General features: G+C 38.1%; 2 protein-coding genes across 6 annotated transcripts; one reads left to right on the top strand and one right to left on the bottom strand.

Annotated features, from left to right (window-relative positions):
• Positions 1-166: 166 nt before the first annotated feature.
• LOC126367295 (B9 domain-containing protein 2-like) lies at positions 167-3,614 on the top strand. 3 transcript variants are annotated; one of them, XM_050010745.1, is made up of 6 exons: positions 764-893; positions 972-1,567; positions 1,722-1,931; positions 2,012-2,150; positions 2,232-2,413; positions 2,495-3,614. In XM_050010745.1, the coding sequence occupies exons 2-6, from the start codon at positions 1,082-1,084 to the stop codon at positions 3,554-3,556; spliced, it is 2,079 nt and encodes a 692-aa protein (XP_049866702.1). In that variant the 5' UTR covers positions 764-893; positions 972-1,081; the 3' UTR covers positions 3,557-3,614. The 3 variants fall into 3 exon arrangements, with proteins under 3 accessions (XP_049866720.1, XP_049866702.1, XP_049866711.1); XM_050010754.1 differs by having other exon boundaries at positions 2,232-2,616; XM_050010763.1 differs by lacking the exons at positions 1,722-1,931; positions 2,012-2,150; positions 2,232-2,413; positions 2,495-3,614 and adding exons at positions 167-329; positions 426-551 and having other exon boundaries at positions 668-893; positions 972-1,192.
• On the bottom strand, positions 3,558-15,950 carry LOC126367282 (cullin-3-B). 3 transcript variants are annotated; one of them, XM_050010720.1, is made up of 16 exons: positions 15,797-15,950; positions 15,260-15,424; positions 13,990-14,187; positions 13,607-13,792; positions 12,729-12,932; positions 12,026-12,205; positions 11,443-11,637; positions 9,802-9,978; positions 8,596-8,766; positions 7,183-7,290; positions 6,569-6,693; positions 5,642-5,909; positions 5,185-5,354; positions 4,578-4,716; positions 4,158-4,310; positions 3,558-3,662 (listed from the first exon to the last, which is right to left on the bottom strand). In XM_050010720.1, the coding sequence occupies exons 2-15, from the start codon at positions 15,317-15,319 to the stop codon at positions 4,158-4,160; spliced, it is 2,334 nt and encodes a 777-aa protein (XP_049866677.1). In that variant the 5' UTR covers positions 15,320-15,424; positions 15,797-15,950; the 3' UTR covers positions 3,558-3,662. The 3 variants fall into 3 exon arrangements, with proteins under 3 accessions (XP_049866677.1, XP_049866673.1, XP_049866688.1); XM_050010716.1 differs by lacking the exon at positions 3,558-3,662 and having other exon boundaries at positions 3,760-4,310; XM_050010731.1 differs by lacking the exons at positions 3,558-3,662; positions 15,797-15,950 and adding an exon at positions 15,503-15,639 and having other exon boundaries at positions 3,760-4,310.
• Between the last annotated feature and the right edge of the window lie 341 nt (positions 15,951-16,291).

Genomic DNA, 16,291 nt, shown 5'->3' with positions numbered 1-16,291 from the left:
CTATACATAGTGGTTACCTATATCCTCTTTGGTCGCAAGATATTTTACATGCAGTGTATACATTAAAAAAAAATAATGGCAATTCTACGATTAAAATGGCAACACTGCGTATGAAACGTCAAAGTAGAGTAACCATGGAAACGGAATCAATAACAATACTCGACGATTTGAATATTGTAGGTCAAAACGGACATTCAGCTGAAATAAGGGGTATTAGAATATTTAAAACCAGTATCTGATGGCAGAATTGCATATACTAGGGCAGTTGCAAGGTGTTTATCAGGTCCAGGATTCCTCTTCGTTGTTTTGCCGGTTTTCATTGCAATCTGGTAAGTTGCTGTTAGTATTAGTTTTACAGATTACAATTTTGTTAAATCAATCCGGTTATTGGAAATACTAACCAATAATGACCAAATCTATTTAAGGTCCCAATTGGACGGTAGTATCTGGTTGCTGTGAAGGGCAGACAGCCTCTGGAAAGCCAGACTTTAAAAATTGCGTTGTTTGGGCTCATCCGATTGATATACACTACGTGACAACAGGAATTCAAGGTATACTTATTTTTCATACATACTTACATAATTCGAAAGAATATATCTTTAATGAACTAGTTCCTCAAGTATAAGCATATATAGGTATATATGATTATATAACTTATTGTTTTCAGGCTGGCCAAAACTGGTTTTAGAATTGAGTTGTTTAGATACCCTTGGACGGTCTTGGGTAGTTGGATACAGTTGTTGTAGCTTGCCTGCAGAGCCAGGACATCACAACATAACAGTTGCTTGCTGGGCTCCTGCTGCCAGCACATTGACTGACAAGGTCCGTCAGTATTTTCTTGGAGGGTCAAATCAACTCATACAAACTGATATTATTAATTTAGGGAAAGATAGGTATGTACCACATTAATATTGCTTTTAATAACAACTTTTAAAATTTTGGTATTTTATTAATGACACTGCATTTTTCAGATTCAAATTAAACACTCAGTCAAAGGGCAATATACAAGTACAAATAGATTTAGTTCTAAGGAATTTCAGCCAGTTTGGTGTAGAGTACAAATAATAGAGTTTAAGTAAAAATGAAAGTTATTACCTATTTTGCTTTCACTGTATTATCAGTAGTGATTCAGTTTGTTGTTATGGATTTAATTCAAGAAAAACTTAACATAGATGATGATAAAAAGGTTGAGTTTAATGCAACTAGTGTAAAGAGAAGTTTCAGTGATGTGGTACAATATCCTCAAGCCTTGTACTACCGCACACCATATAATAAAAACAATAAGAGCCCTGTAATTGCTAAAACTTACAGCAACTCTTCCATACCTGAAATAACATTAGAAACTTCCACCGATCTTACAAGCACCTTAATTGATTTACTTTATGATGAAAATAGCTCGGTCACTGAAGGCTTCTTTACCACAGTAACAGAGTCTCTTGACATGAATACTGAAGAGATTGATAATGTGACTGAAGTGTCTATTTTTGGTATAAAAAACATCACAGAAACTAAGCCAAAGTATGTACCTAAGAAAACAGAGAACACAGATTGTTATTGTAATTTACTGGTGAGTATTCTTAAATACCTAAGTAAGCCTACTCCTATGAGTACGACTGAGGTAAGCAATTCTCCCTAGGTCTTTGTAAAATATTTCACCCTCACTCTTGGTAGGTACACTTGCCTAAGATTTTGATGTGTTAATAATTTTAATTTATTTACAGCATAAGGTGTGTGACATCAACTGTTGCTGCGATAGTGATTGTACTGATACTCAACGTGAAATGTTCGAATGCTCCGAAAGTGTTTTCAATGGAGAGGACAGTGACAGCTTTTGCTATTCTCAACTCTACTTGATGGGGTCAAGCATCGACAACTTTTTTTGTGTCGTTAAAAGCAATTTGCCTGACAAAAGGAAAATCATTCATCAAAAGGTAATGATCATGAAGTACTGATTATTATGTAGGTAACTTAAATAATATTTTGTATTTTAATATTATGTCTAATGTTTCAGCATGATCCAGACATTGTCAATAAAGCTTTCAAATGGCATTCCAGTCACAATAGAAATGTAGTTCAAGCATTTAAGAAAGCATTGTATAAGTATGGTGACCCTGTCTGGCTTTTACAAAATGGTTCAGCAACTTACTTAGGTATGGGAGTTATTATAGCTAACAAACGTCACATATGTGATGTTTTGTACTGTAATTTAATCAATATTGTGTGTATTGCAGATTTACCGTCGACTATGGTGAATAATTATTGCAATGACAGAAAACCTATTAAGTTTTTAAGAGATGAAACAATGAAATGTAATGTGAAACTAACAGATCTTGAAGCATTGCAAATTCTCAACATTGTAGAGAAGACTTCGGTTATAAGCGTCACCGCAAACTCATTTAATACTTCTGCTTTGGTACTACACCCGTTGTTATCTAAAATTTAATGTATGCAACTCAATGAATTGGCAAATAAATCTGCTTTCATGTTCTTACAGAATTGTTCTACACTTCACTGCACAAATTGGACGACACTTTTGTGTGATGAGTCAATATGTACATTATATAACAAAACTTTGCACGACCCTTTATGCACAAACAGCGTATGTTCACATCTTGCACTGAGAATCGATTATATATTTCATTACTATGAAGAGAAGATTATGAACGCAACAATAAAGTTGTACACTCAAAAGGTATCGCTTCACGTGCCTCTCATTGAACAAGTGATTAACGTAAAATTTGTTATCGCAAACAAGTCTCTTGAAGAGATTGTTGAGTTTAGTGGCAATCCTGGCTACATAATAGGGCTTCCTGTCATAGTATCATATTCTGAAGCTAACCATACGGACAATTTCTACAATAACACAAATAAACTAGAAACATATTTATCGTATCTGAGCAGTACAAATGGAATATGCATACGATCTGATATTACCCACGATTATTTGTTATTTGGAGTCAACAAGAGAAAGAAGTGTCGCTATGTTTATCTACAAAACTCAACATTACAGCGCAACGAAAGCGAAACTTGCAAAACTATCCAGAAAAACATACTAAATCTATTAGGATTCAATAGAAAATTCGCAGTGTCTCCATTGGGAAATGTATATGGCTTATCAGATAACGATTGGATGTCAACAACAATTGAACATCCAAAAGAATTCCTGTATGGAAAGCATAGCGCACAGAAAACAAAGTTACATTGCTATAATCTAATTAATAGATTTTCACTAATATTTACGTATGCTGATGTGAGTGAGGACCCCTTACAAAAGAAAATTAAAATATTAAGTATAAAGATAGATACTCATCCCAGGAACGTTACGTTTAGCGTTGAAGACATGTCGACTGTACTCACTATGGATGTTTCTTTCATAGACGAAACAAAACCAAGTCTATACGAATATGCTACTGGACCGCAGTTAAACATCCACCTACCTAAAGACTTCTTTTTCCCGTTTCCTTCTAATAGAGCTAACATCGACACATATGATTCCAAATTGCAATTGTGGTTAGTGTTTGTTTGTGTAATAATATTTTTTGAGCAAATAAAATAACTTTATGGTAAACTAATAATTTTATTTTTGAAATAATTTAAATACTTTTGTTACTTCTAGCACTTCTAACTTGGCATCCACCCTTAATGAAGTAGTCTGTGATGGCCTGAAAATAAAACCCGTTTTATTATAAACCTAGTCTCTATTTTCATCGGCCATATTAGCTTCGCTTAGTAGAACGTAACCGTTAATGAAACAGACGATTTAAAAAGAGGCTTTTAATATATCTGTATTCAGGAAATGAGGAACACTATCATAATACACTTTGAATGAATCGAACTATCGCTATACGCCTATTTACATTATTTTTACATTAAAATTAGAGGATCTATATTTTTTTAATAGTGACCAATAAAATTGAATAATCCTAGTTTATTTTCTTCACAACAAAGAAAGAGAAATAGCGGGCTGCGCTGTTTAATATTTCTGAAATAATTCATACTTGAAGATTTGTCGTGACAAGTATTCTATGTGGCGCAGCGCACGATTTCGCCGTCGAGTAATAGTAACAAATTATTATAAATCGGATATAACTAAAGCGGGTTTTACTGGAGTCGTGTCGAGTATGTTGACTGGTTGTGTTCGAGCTGCGGCTACCAACCTATGCGACGTAAGTGTACACTTTGCGGTCGTCGGGCGAGCGCGCCAGGTACTCGCGCTCAATGAGCCCCTCGATGCGCTTCTTGATCACCACCGGCGACGGCAGGAACCGCGCGCGCAGCTGCTCCGTCACCTCTGCTACCAGCAGCGGGTGCTGCGGGGTAACCACAAGATTACACCTCTACTTCGCTACGTCATGACGTCGACGGTGAAATGAAAAGTCATGATCACATCCTCCCTCTCTTTCACTCAAAGCGAGATCGCATTATGGAAAGACACGAAGAGTAAAAGAGAATACTATATAGAATATGGATATAATAATGCTTATGACGATTTTCTACTTGTTGTCAAATTAGGAGACGGCCAAAAATAACCTAGAATCATCGACACTAACGAATGACCAATTAAAAGTAATACATACCGCCATCTTCTTCCTGGCCTTCATAATGCGGACGATGGCAGCCTCGATCTCATGCTTGCGGTCCTCGTCCACTTTGTTGCGAGTCTCGCGCCGCTCCGGCTCCGATTCACCCTTCGCTGCCACCGTCTGAATTTTAACTCTGCAAACATAAGATACCCAATGAAAAGTTATCAGTTCATTACATAGTTGGAATCAAAATTCCATACTTAGGAAATGCTAATATTGGCGAGGGTAGTGACTCCCATTAGTCCAGTCGACAAAGCGACATTAAAACAAAAGACTATTTTACAGTGAAAACGTGAAACGTGAGTTCTTCTCGATAACTGCTGTTGAAGGTTGATTGAAACACAAATTGAAGAATTTGATTACGCCGCATCACGCCACTCATTTTTTGCTGTAGAGGCTAACGCTTAGCATTTTGGACGCGATTTTGTATAAATACGATTCGCGCGTAAACGTACGAATACACCGGGACATTTCCGACCTTCCAAGTATTATGGAGGTACGCACTATGGGAACGAGTGATCGTACGTATTCGCACAAATCGACTTCGTACAAAAATGTATCCAAAGTACGAACTGCCAAAAATTAGACAAGTTGAGGGTACCTGTGGAGTTTGGAGGTGAAGGCGTCGTTGACGTAGAACTGGTGGGACGGCTCGATCTCCTTGGTCTTGGGGTGTTTGATGAGCACCCGCTGTGTCGGCTTGCCCATCGCCAGTGACTGTAGCGCGCGAACCAGGTCTTTCTCCGGGATATCAGTCTCGTTCAGTATTTCCTATAAGTATAGTTATCGGAGGTTACTAAAAAAAGTTGAGGGAAATAAAGAACTCAAATTATAGTTTACTTAGTCCATGTTGGATATATACTACTGTGGAAGAGAAGAGACGTGCATGAATCGACCGGTCACCGCGAAGGAGAGTGGCAGAGCGACTATTCTCATTTCTCTCGCACGCTGTGATGTGATTGGTCGATTTCGCACGTACCGTTCTGGCTCTTTTCTCTCCGCATTGGTAGAAACCCTGTCAGTAGTTTGCCCTAAAGAGCAGCTAGCCTCGAACTCACCTCATAAGTAAGTCGCTCGCGTTTGTTGAAGAGCAGCAGCACGCACATCTGGAAGGTGGAGACCTGTATGATGTGCTTGCGCGGCGCGGCGTAGGCGCCGGCGGCGGGCGGCGAGCGCGGGGGCGACGCGCCGCCGCCCGCCGGGCCCGCGCCCGCGCCCCCCGCGCCGCCCGCGCCCGCCGCCGCGCGGAACGTGGCGTGCAGGTCCGCGCTGCCCAGCTGCGGCTGCAGCGACAGCTGGCGCCCGCTGTGCTTGGCCAGGTAGAAGCTGCAAACCGACGTTGTATCCTTTATGGACCGCATTCACGAACGGGACTGGATGGAGTGTCTTTGTGGAGAGGTGGAGGAATATCAGAACCACGTGTAAGGCCGTTCGCCTTTTTTTTAGTCGTGTCGCATTGCTGTGATTGGAGCGGTGTGAATTGCCTTAGGTATCTTTTAGAATAAAGTTTGTAAATACTATCTTCACTATCCGAACTTACTACGGTGTGAAACGACCCATTACAAAAAAGTTCTTTCGCAATTCATACTGCGGTGTGACACGAGAGCTTTTAGTCGATTCCCACCGCGGTAGAAACAACTAAAGACCCGTTCGTACTTTGGATACGCACGAACTCGATACGTGCGTACACGTACGAACACGCAGGAACAATCTCAACCTTCCAAATTATTCGTAGGTACGTATAGGCACGAGTCGAATTTGAACGTAAAAGCAACCCCGTATGACCGGCCTTATAGGTTTGAGAGCTGAGACGGATGGAACAAAGCAAGCTGCTGAATCATCTAGAGGCGTACGAAAACGATATCAATTTACTGTGAGATTTTGGGATCTCCGGAGAAGAACTTCGCCAAGTTCTCGCATGTTTTAAAATGTTTTTATTGTATAAAAACTGTGTTTTTTATATAATATGGTACGACAATACATACCTCCTGAAGACCTCAAAGGCGTTCCTGGGCGCGGTGGGAATATTGCACTTGGGCGTCGCGCTCTGTGTCGGCCAGAACCCGGTGGTTAGCACTCGCACCGACAGATCCACGCCGTGGAGGTTGGTCTGCGGATAACGAGGGACAGTTTAATGTACCACTGGAAAATAGGTTAAGAGGATAGATTCATGAAAAAATCAGGCATAATAATAAATAAACGCAACAATCCTCTGTAAGTAAAGATGACTCCGTAAGTTTTAATTTTGCATCGCTGTTTTCAATCATAATATACATTTGAAACCAAGCCTTGAATATTAGACAGGGAATATTATTATTGAATGCACAAATACATTCATAAAAACTCACGTATAAAAACGTAACTAACTTAAACGTACTTCGGTAATGTTTGCAAAACGGACAACATTTGTTAACAGAGCTGCCTGAGTTCAATGAAAAATTTACTACAATTTTAAATTGTCAAAGGAAGCGGTAAGACATTAATTATGAGTGGAGTAGCATCTATAAAGGACATACAATAAAAAGAACCAAACATTTTTAAATTATAGAAAGTTAGGAATTTGCATAGAAAGGCAGTAGTAATAAAGAAATCAAGTCACCCCTGAAGACAGCACGTGTTCCTTGAACTCCTCCATGATGGTGTTAGAGACCGTCATGTCCTTGAACATTCCCTCCAGCTTCGATGTGAACTGACAGCCGCACTCAGTCTACAACACAAATATCATGTTATAACACACCAGACACTCCATACAAGAAATTCGTCTTCACATAGCCACTACATAGATGCAAAGTGTGCCACCTTACTCGTGCGTGCGAAGATACAGCCAGTCCGCGAGCGCTCGTTTCTCTTTATGTCTTACAGACTAAAGTGGCAAAGAGGTAATCCAAGCATAGTTCAATCGAAATAAAATTATATATGGATTCAACTTTAAAAAACACGTTCACCGATAGTGTAGGTTTTTGAGGTACTCGTATCATCATCCCCCTAGCATTATCCCGTTTTTTTCACAAGGTCCGCTTACCTAACCTGAAGATTTGACAGGTCAGGTTTTTTACAGAAGCGACTGCCTGTACTGTACTGTAAGCATATACTTTGCATCCATTGCATGCACACGTTAATTAACTTTTGAACTTTTTGGATTATAAGGAATGCTCATACGCATCTAATTAACGCACATAAATCACACTTTCTGGACTGGACCTTAGCTTTTGTTTTCTTAGTACCTACATGTGTTAGGACACATGAAAGTAAGTTCGTATACTTGCAGATAACGATCCAAGACTACTGGACTTTATACTTTATATAAAACCATGCTTAAAGTCTCGCTTTCTCTGCAAAATTCTTTACTTGTTCTGCTTTATCAGTGTTAAATCAAGAGATAGAAAGTTGGAGTTAATAGAAAAAGTCGCGTTGAATATCTCAAGACTTTAAGCAAGATTTTGTCTATAGAAAAAAATATGAAATGAGGGACACTCACGAGATATGTCCACGGGTTACGAACAGTAAAGAATTTTGCAGATACGTGAGGACGGGAGGGGGAGGGGCGGACGCTAGTCACTAATGGAGTTGCTTATTTGCGACACGTCACCCACTATACAGTGGAAGTCTCGCGGTTCCACATCTTTCAACAATCCTTCTTTCTGGGAAAAATGCAAACCAAAATCTTTCAACGTAGGTTTAGGGTTCATGGGTAGGCTCGATGAATGCGGTCGAAGCTTGTTTATTCTTCATTAGTCTTAGTATCCTCTGGGCTACAGTTTTGTATGGAGGTAAAACAAGGAGAAAGACATAAAATAATGTTTCATAGACAATTTATCACTATTATTTTTTCTAATCGTAGCCTTACCAATAACAAATAAGCGGTGAATGGGTGTTTAAGTATTTGACTGCCAAGCAAAACTCCAACGAATTATTTGATAAATGGATTCAATTTTGCTGTAAAATACTTACACACGTTTACCGCTTGTTTATTCTTTATTGTAGTATGTCTTTAAATGTAAGTAGTTCATACCTTCAGTTTAGAGATCATATTCTTCTCGCTGTCGTCCGAGACGGACTTGTTGAGCAGCAGCCGCTTGGCGAGGTGCTGCTTGTAGTAGCGCTCGAACACGTCCTTCTCCTGCAGGAACCGGAACAGCACCATCGTCTTGTCCAGTACTGCCTCGATCTCTTGTTCGCTCATCTGTTCACGCCACCACAAATTCATTAACATAACGTCGCCTTATAGCCAAAACCATGTAAAGCGCCTTTTAGAAAAATCACATTCGGATGTTGTTTTTGTTAACACAAAAACACGTAATAGACTATTTTCAATCCAGGTATAAATTGTATTCTCAATTTTTACCCAGAATAAATTGGGGTGGGCAGAACGATAGTCATAAATCAGACAACCCACAGCTACTGGTGCCGATTCTGGTAGACCACTTAATGTTATTTTAGACTGACAGCTTTAACACGTTCACTGTGTATGAACCACATACATACATACATAAACAGCCTATATACGTCCCACTGCTGGGCACAGGCCTCCCCTCAATCAACCGGAGGGGGTATGGAGCATACTCCACCACGCTGCTCCAATGCAGTTGCGGGAAAGGAACCACATAAGAGGAAATTAATTTGTAAACTCATGTCCCATATGTGGGGTACATTTTTTATTGCCATAGTGTGTCTATGTGCAAAGGCGTGAGGGGTTTAATCTAATTTTCAGTTACACAGTCAACTTGTTAAAAATGTCCTTCAGTGACAACAAGTGCAAGACAGATAGAACTATTTTTATTTTAGAAATTATAATTAAGTTGGTGTCTGCAGGAATAAGCACTCATTCTTTCAAGATGGATACAATGAACCACACAGTGACACGTTTGACATATTTGTCGCAAACAATCATTCCTATGGCAGTCTGCCGTAAATCAAAAAATCAAACAAAAAGGGTCAATATTATTTTGGTATGGAAGGTCCAAAAATGCTAATTCTGTATTCCATATACACATCTTACTTAGACAGCCTAAATACATCCCACTGCTAGACACAGCCTTCACCTCAATCAACCGGAGGGGGTATGGAGCATACTCCAGCATGCTGCTCTACTGAGGATATTATCCAAATGGGTTTGCTCTTGACACCATTCTCCTGTATGTCGACGACGTATGACGATGTTGTGTTTACTGTATTAAATAGTAATTATAATTCAAAATAATGATTTTGGAATACTTACGCCCTTCTCGCCTTTCTTGAGTTTCCCGTCGATGAAGAGCGAGAGGAACTCCGGGCTCTTATTGTTCAGATTGAGGAAGTATTCGAAGTCGGACGCGATCATGTGCTTGAAGATTTTATCGTTGTTGAACGAGTTGTGGAGGAAGTGGTCGAACCTGTCTTTCAAGTCCAGCAGATTCTGTAATGGGGTAAGATTTCTTATAAATGAACTTTAAGGTTTTAAGGCTCAAAGTCCTATTAAAATCCAAACCCCTATTGATTTGATTGTTTAGTTTTAAGCTTATTATTTTTAATATTTTTTGGGGTTCAGCTGAAAATCAGCGTTGTGGCACTCCCTCAATGTAGGAGTGTCACAACATCTTGCTGAGCTGACGTCCCTTTTTAGAGATAAGGTTTAAAGTCATTATTTTGTTAATTTTTCTAGTGTGGTACACACACTACTTGTTTCTAAAATAAATGTTTTTCTTTCTTCTTTCTTTCTATTGTTTAACTATTGTGTCTGGAAATCTGAGTCATGAAGACGTGACGAAAAGACGGGCTTATTTATTGCAAACGCGCGGGGCCTACTAATATATATATATTTTTTTAATATAAAGTAGTACTGTATTCATGTGTTATGTCTGATTGTTGAAATTTTAGTTCTGTGCAATAAAGTATATTTGATTTGATTAGTTCGTACTAATCAAATCAAATCATAGGTCATAGGTCTGCAGGGTAGATAACTGGGTCACAGATAATTTATAAAACGTTAATCTAGACGTAGAAGCTGTCTAAAATTAAAACAATAAGTACGACGTTAGATTAGTTCGTACTAATCAAATCAAATCATAGGTCATAGGTCTGCAGGGTAGATAACTGGGTCACAGATAATTTATAAAACGTTAATCTAGACGTAGAAGCTGTCTAAAATTAAAACAATAAGTACGACGTTAGATCACTTTTATTGATGACGTCGTGTCACCATTTCGTATTCTCACACAAAATCATATAAATGAACTGTTTTGACGTTTCGATAAAACTATCTAGTTCTCCAAACAAACAGATATACTTTATTGTGCACAACATACAAAACCACATGGACGAAAGATACAGTACAATCTGGCAGCCTTATTGCCAAGCAGCAATTTTTTCCAGGCAACCAGCGGCCAGAAAACATTTATCACAATTTGGTGCGGGATAGTGCAACATCTTGAATAAAATAAATACTCAAATTCCATATCAAATTTTCTGTTTTACAAGTGCTCATTTGTATCACAAATAGTTCTTCTTCTTCTCTCGTGTGGGCTGTGAGGTGGATGACGAACCTCATCTACCCAGGTCTCAGAGATATTATTGAGCCGCCAACTGACTCAAGTAACGACTACGTACTTACATCATAAGTAGTAACCGGGACCAACGGCTTTACGTGCCTTCCGAAGCACGGATCATCTTACTTCTGGATAATAAGGTGATCGGCCTGCAATGTCCTATCCAAACTAGTGATCACAAAGTGATTTTTGTGATTTGTCCCCACCGGGTTTCGAACCCGGGACCTCCGGATCGTGAGCACAACTCTCAACCACTGGATCACGGAGGCCGTTGCAATTATTAATAAGTAGTTAATTTAATTATTATAATAGCAGTTATTAGATATAATAAGAACCTGTACGAAGGCGATGGCGTTGGTGTTGTGGTGCGTGTCGGTGACGAGCGCGCGGCCCTGCTCGCGCAGGTGCGCCGACACGGCGTCGGCCACGGTGCGCAGCCCCTCGGGCACGCGCGACAGCAGCTTGTACACGCACGCCAGCTCGCCCGTGCGCGTGTGCTGCAGCATGTGCACCACGCCGGAGTTCTCCATCTGTGGGGCACACACGTTGACCTCAATATACAAATAACTCTCTGTAAAGTACCCGCGGCGCATCTTGCCACTAAGCGACTGCGTGTCAAGTTTGAATTTAGTCGCAATGAGCGTAATGACGACACTGTACAACTTATTTTAACGGGATAGAGTCGTGAGCTTATATTATGTTATAAACCCAGGATGTCCACCTTATCAACACTAGATCAGAGAAGCTGTAACAACGACCCTGACATAACCATATTTATTTTATTTTTACAAATAAATACAAAATAACTAGTTAGGCAATATATAGTAATATATGTAGTATATATGGTATATAGTGTATTTTTTATAGGTTTTAAAAATGTAAATTCTGACTCTCCAGCGCAGTGTCACCAATACATACCTCGACGATGGTCTTCATGTGCCGCTCGATGAGCTCGTGCTCGAGCACCTCGACGACGCGCGGCTCGGTGGACTCGTCCAGGTAGTGCCGCGCGCGCTCCGCCTCCTCGCTGATGCGCACCTCCACGCGCGCGATGTACACCGCCGCGCTGTTCTCCGCTAGGAACTTCTGCGATTCCATCTGTACAGATTGGCCGCATATGATTAACAGGGTATTTGACTGGGCCAAAGTACATTATAAAATATAAATAATTAAAAATCAATCTCATTTTATTTTTTAACGTTTTTAAGTATCTCATTTGACTAGGTTTTCTAGTAGCCTCTTAGGTAAGGGTTTCCACCTGTTACTTCGTCCACATGTTAATTTTTCACCCTCTTAGGGGATTGGATTTCTCAAAAATGCTTTCTCAGTGCAAAATTTCAAGTTTCTAGTTGTTTGAGCTGAATGTTGTTGCCCTTGTCGCTTAAGGACTAGTCAAGTCAGCCAGTTTCTTCTTTTATATTATTTAGCATATTAGGCAATCAGCGGAAACAATGTTTTCATATCACAATATGCCAACCTGGATCATTTCCATACAACCCTGAGGTTGGTAGTTAATTTAGCAAAATAATGCTACTGTAATAAAAGTACAATTTTTTTTATCATGAATTCAATGTAACATTTGTTGTTTATTTATATGTTTTGTATCACATTTCCCACTCACCCTATAGAACTCAGCGGATTGGTGCAGGAATGGCTTTTCGAAGTCCTCTTCATAGACGGCTCGCGAGTTGATTCCGAGCACCATGAGCATTTGGCACGCGTTACGGATGGCCAGCCGGTCAACCACCTCGCCGCGGCGCTCACGGGCCACCAGCTCGAGCAGCGTCTGACGCAAGTGGTCGCGGATGCAACCGTACCGGACCACCTGGATAAACGATGGTTTATTTGTTAATACAATGGTGTAAGAATAAAAACTACCTTAGATTGGGGATTTCCATAATTTTATCATACATGCCCAACTTTGTGCATTACGGAAAAACAAAAGCAAATAATCATCAAAGAAGAAATAAAGTTATATAGTATATTATGCAGAGACTTCATATAAAATATTAGTGGCAGTAATCGCAGTACTTTATCATAAAACTTGAGTACCTTCAAGGCGAGTTTGAATAGGCATCTCTTGGGTAAGCTACATTGCCAATACTTTCTTAACTTCTTTAAAAGGTGTCATGAGCAAACCCATTTGAGTAAAAAAAACTGTAAGTAAACAGCACTACAATGCAAAACAATCAGTTCAATATAAATATTTTTGCATAAAACTACAAGACCTTTGATTGATTCAACAAACTGCTTACATTAAAAAAAGGCATTGATAAGTTATCAATCATTAATATGTTTTCCTAAATAAAAACTGTCTGATTCTTTATCTAGAAGAAGTGTGGGGTTTAACTAAATAGTAAACAAACTACAGTGCCAATGTTTGGTACTTGTTTCATATTTTAATAATTTAAACTGCAGAAAGCCCCTAACTAACTTATCTATATGTTTCTCCATTGAAATAATGTATATGTAATGTAGACAACAAAATGGTATGCTTACCTGATCTCTGAATATAATAAGTCCAAGATTGTACACATTGTCCACTTCATTCTGCTGTACATATACCCTGTCCATATACATAAGTATGTCGCGAATCATGACCATACTGGTTTGGTGGTCAGTCCATGCATTGTTCAAGGTTTGCAGAAACCCATTGTGTAGTGAGTGGAGGACATCTTCTCTCACCTGGAATCCACACACAAAATTCAAATCGCTGTTTGCTGTTCAGTCATAAGGCCGCCTATTGTGCTTATTTTATTAGTTTGTACATGTCCCAAGTTTATGTTATTGTGCAATGAAGAATTATTTATTGATTGATTAAAATTTAAATATTAACTAACATAATAATAACATAATATTCTGAGTTAAAATAATCCAAATACCTTTGTCTCAAGGTGGTGAGTGACCACTTCTTTCAAACCAGTGTAAAGTCTTTCACCATGTTTGTGGAGGACCATAGTGTAAGCATTGCGGTAAAGTTCTTCAAAAGAGAGCCCAGAATTATTTTTCTTTTGTATTTCCTGTATTGCATTCTTAAGTAAACTCCATATGCTTTCCACATATTTCTCATCCATAGTCATCTAAAACAATAGAGGCATTAATATGAGCAAAATGCAATGTAAACAATACTCTTTTTAGACAAACTTCCTTTTATAATGTTTACAAAATTCATATAAGACCTTGTTTGTGTCTCAGACAAATACAAACCCATGTGTCGGGGTACATTTGGTAGTAGGGTTCAGAGTAGTTCCACACTTGAAATTTTCTGGTCATCTTGAATATTTAATTATTTCGGCCACTAAACATGCATTGTATAAAATGAAAACTGCAGTAGCAAAACATCAAATAACAATACTACAAAAAATACTAATAGTATTTAACTTTTGCTTTTCGCTCTTGTCAAATATAATTATGACATATTGATTACTAAAATTTTGTTCCAAACTGAAACATGATAGTTTCTAATTTCAAATTATTTGTCAAAAAAAGTAATATTCAAGAATTGCCAGAGTAAATAATACATTATTATCAAAGAGATTGACTATATTAATGAAATTGTAATGAGTGATAATTTATTGCATACTTAAAACTTAGAATATAAGAAATGCCGATTCATGTACATACAGTAAACATATTTCAATGTCACTTTAAGTCCACACCACTGTGTGTTTCACTTCAAAATTGGACAGATTTAGAAATGTATGGAGATCAAGCATTATATTTGTAGTTGTATCTAGTCATTTAGGTAGACATTCAAAATGAACAATTACTTTTTTCAATTAACATAATATTTTATATCAATATGATGATGAAAATGGAAAAATGTGAGCATAGGTACCTACTTGTATTGGATATCTTCATCATTATGAAGAATTAAATTACTCACATTCAAATGACTATGTTACACATCTATTCATTGCAGATAGATACTTTATAAACATTTGATTTGTTGTCAAGCAGTACACTACTTCTATCAATTTTCAAAAAGATTACCTACAAGCTTTTTGTCAACGACTCACACATAACCTACTTGTTAAGAGAATAACTTAATTTATCTATTTTGCTACGATACAAATAGGCTTAGATTGTATATACATTTAACAAGTGAATAGTTTTTCTAGATGTGACAATATTTTCATTGTGAAAACTCACTGGAAATGCCCGGATCCTCATCTTGCCCGGTTTGTCCTTAGGTAATGTACTCTTCATCATTGCGGCTGCTATTTCTAGACCAACAAAATACTAGACAACTACTGTATTATTCTTTACTACAGATTCATTTACAGTCGCAATACTTCATTGTTACTGTCCTAACATCTGAAACAAAAAATGACCATTTATACCAAAGTGTGGAGGAATTCTTGAGACAATAATACATGCTAGATTTGGCATTACATCAAACGTAGGACTGATTTGACACATGCAATTATAGATTAGGATTGCACCAAATAGAAATACAATGATCATTCGATTATGATCATAGGTTCATGATACATTTTTTCCGAAATAAAAAATGGGAATACAGTACAGCGGGTGACAGGTAAAAATATTGTGATGTCTCTTTCCCACTTGTGATAAGGTCCATAAACATCAGCGCCACTTCACGTTTGACATCCTTTTCTGGTTTTATTTCTTTTATACAACTGAATCCTATTTACATAATTACTTCTTATAAACATATCCACTTACGCGTAGTAAAGCTTTTTGCCGTAAATCCAATAACAGAATACACAATGTATGATCGTTTATAGTGCATGTATTTTCCGTTTTCTCATATCAAACTTTGCTTCAATTGTTTTAATTTCTTACTTCCGACATGACACTTTCTGTTAGTGTTGCCAGTTTAAATTAAATATTATTTAGAATCTTTAGAATATCATTGTATTGCCAGTAACTTGTGAAAAAACTACTATTTTTAAAACACTACATTAGTAATTTCATAAATATCGGTAAAATTTATTGAAATAAGCTTGAAATGGTAACTTATATAATAATTCTGACGCGATATAGGTATCATAAAATATTTTTCTATCACCAATATCGTATCTGCGACGCACCGATTTTGTGTAGGCGACTAACACCGGTTTCTTATCATCGGCAAGTGTGAAAACACTCTAAGGTTGCGTGTGGCGCGAATTACAAAATTTGGATTTTGTAGAATGTTACTTGATTGGTTGGATGTTT

The sequence above is a fragment of the Pectinophora gossypiella genome, chromosome 1 (genome assembly GCF_024362695.1).
Source record: "Pectinophora gossypiella chromosome 1, ilPecGoss1.1, whole genome shotgun sequence".
Taxonomy (NCBI): Eukaryota; Metazoa; Arthropoda; class Insecta; order Lepidoptera; family Gelechiidae; genus Pectinophora; species Pectinophora gossypiella.
This window is presented reverse-complemented; position numbering and strand designations above follow the sequence as displayed.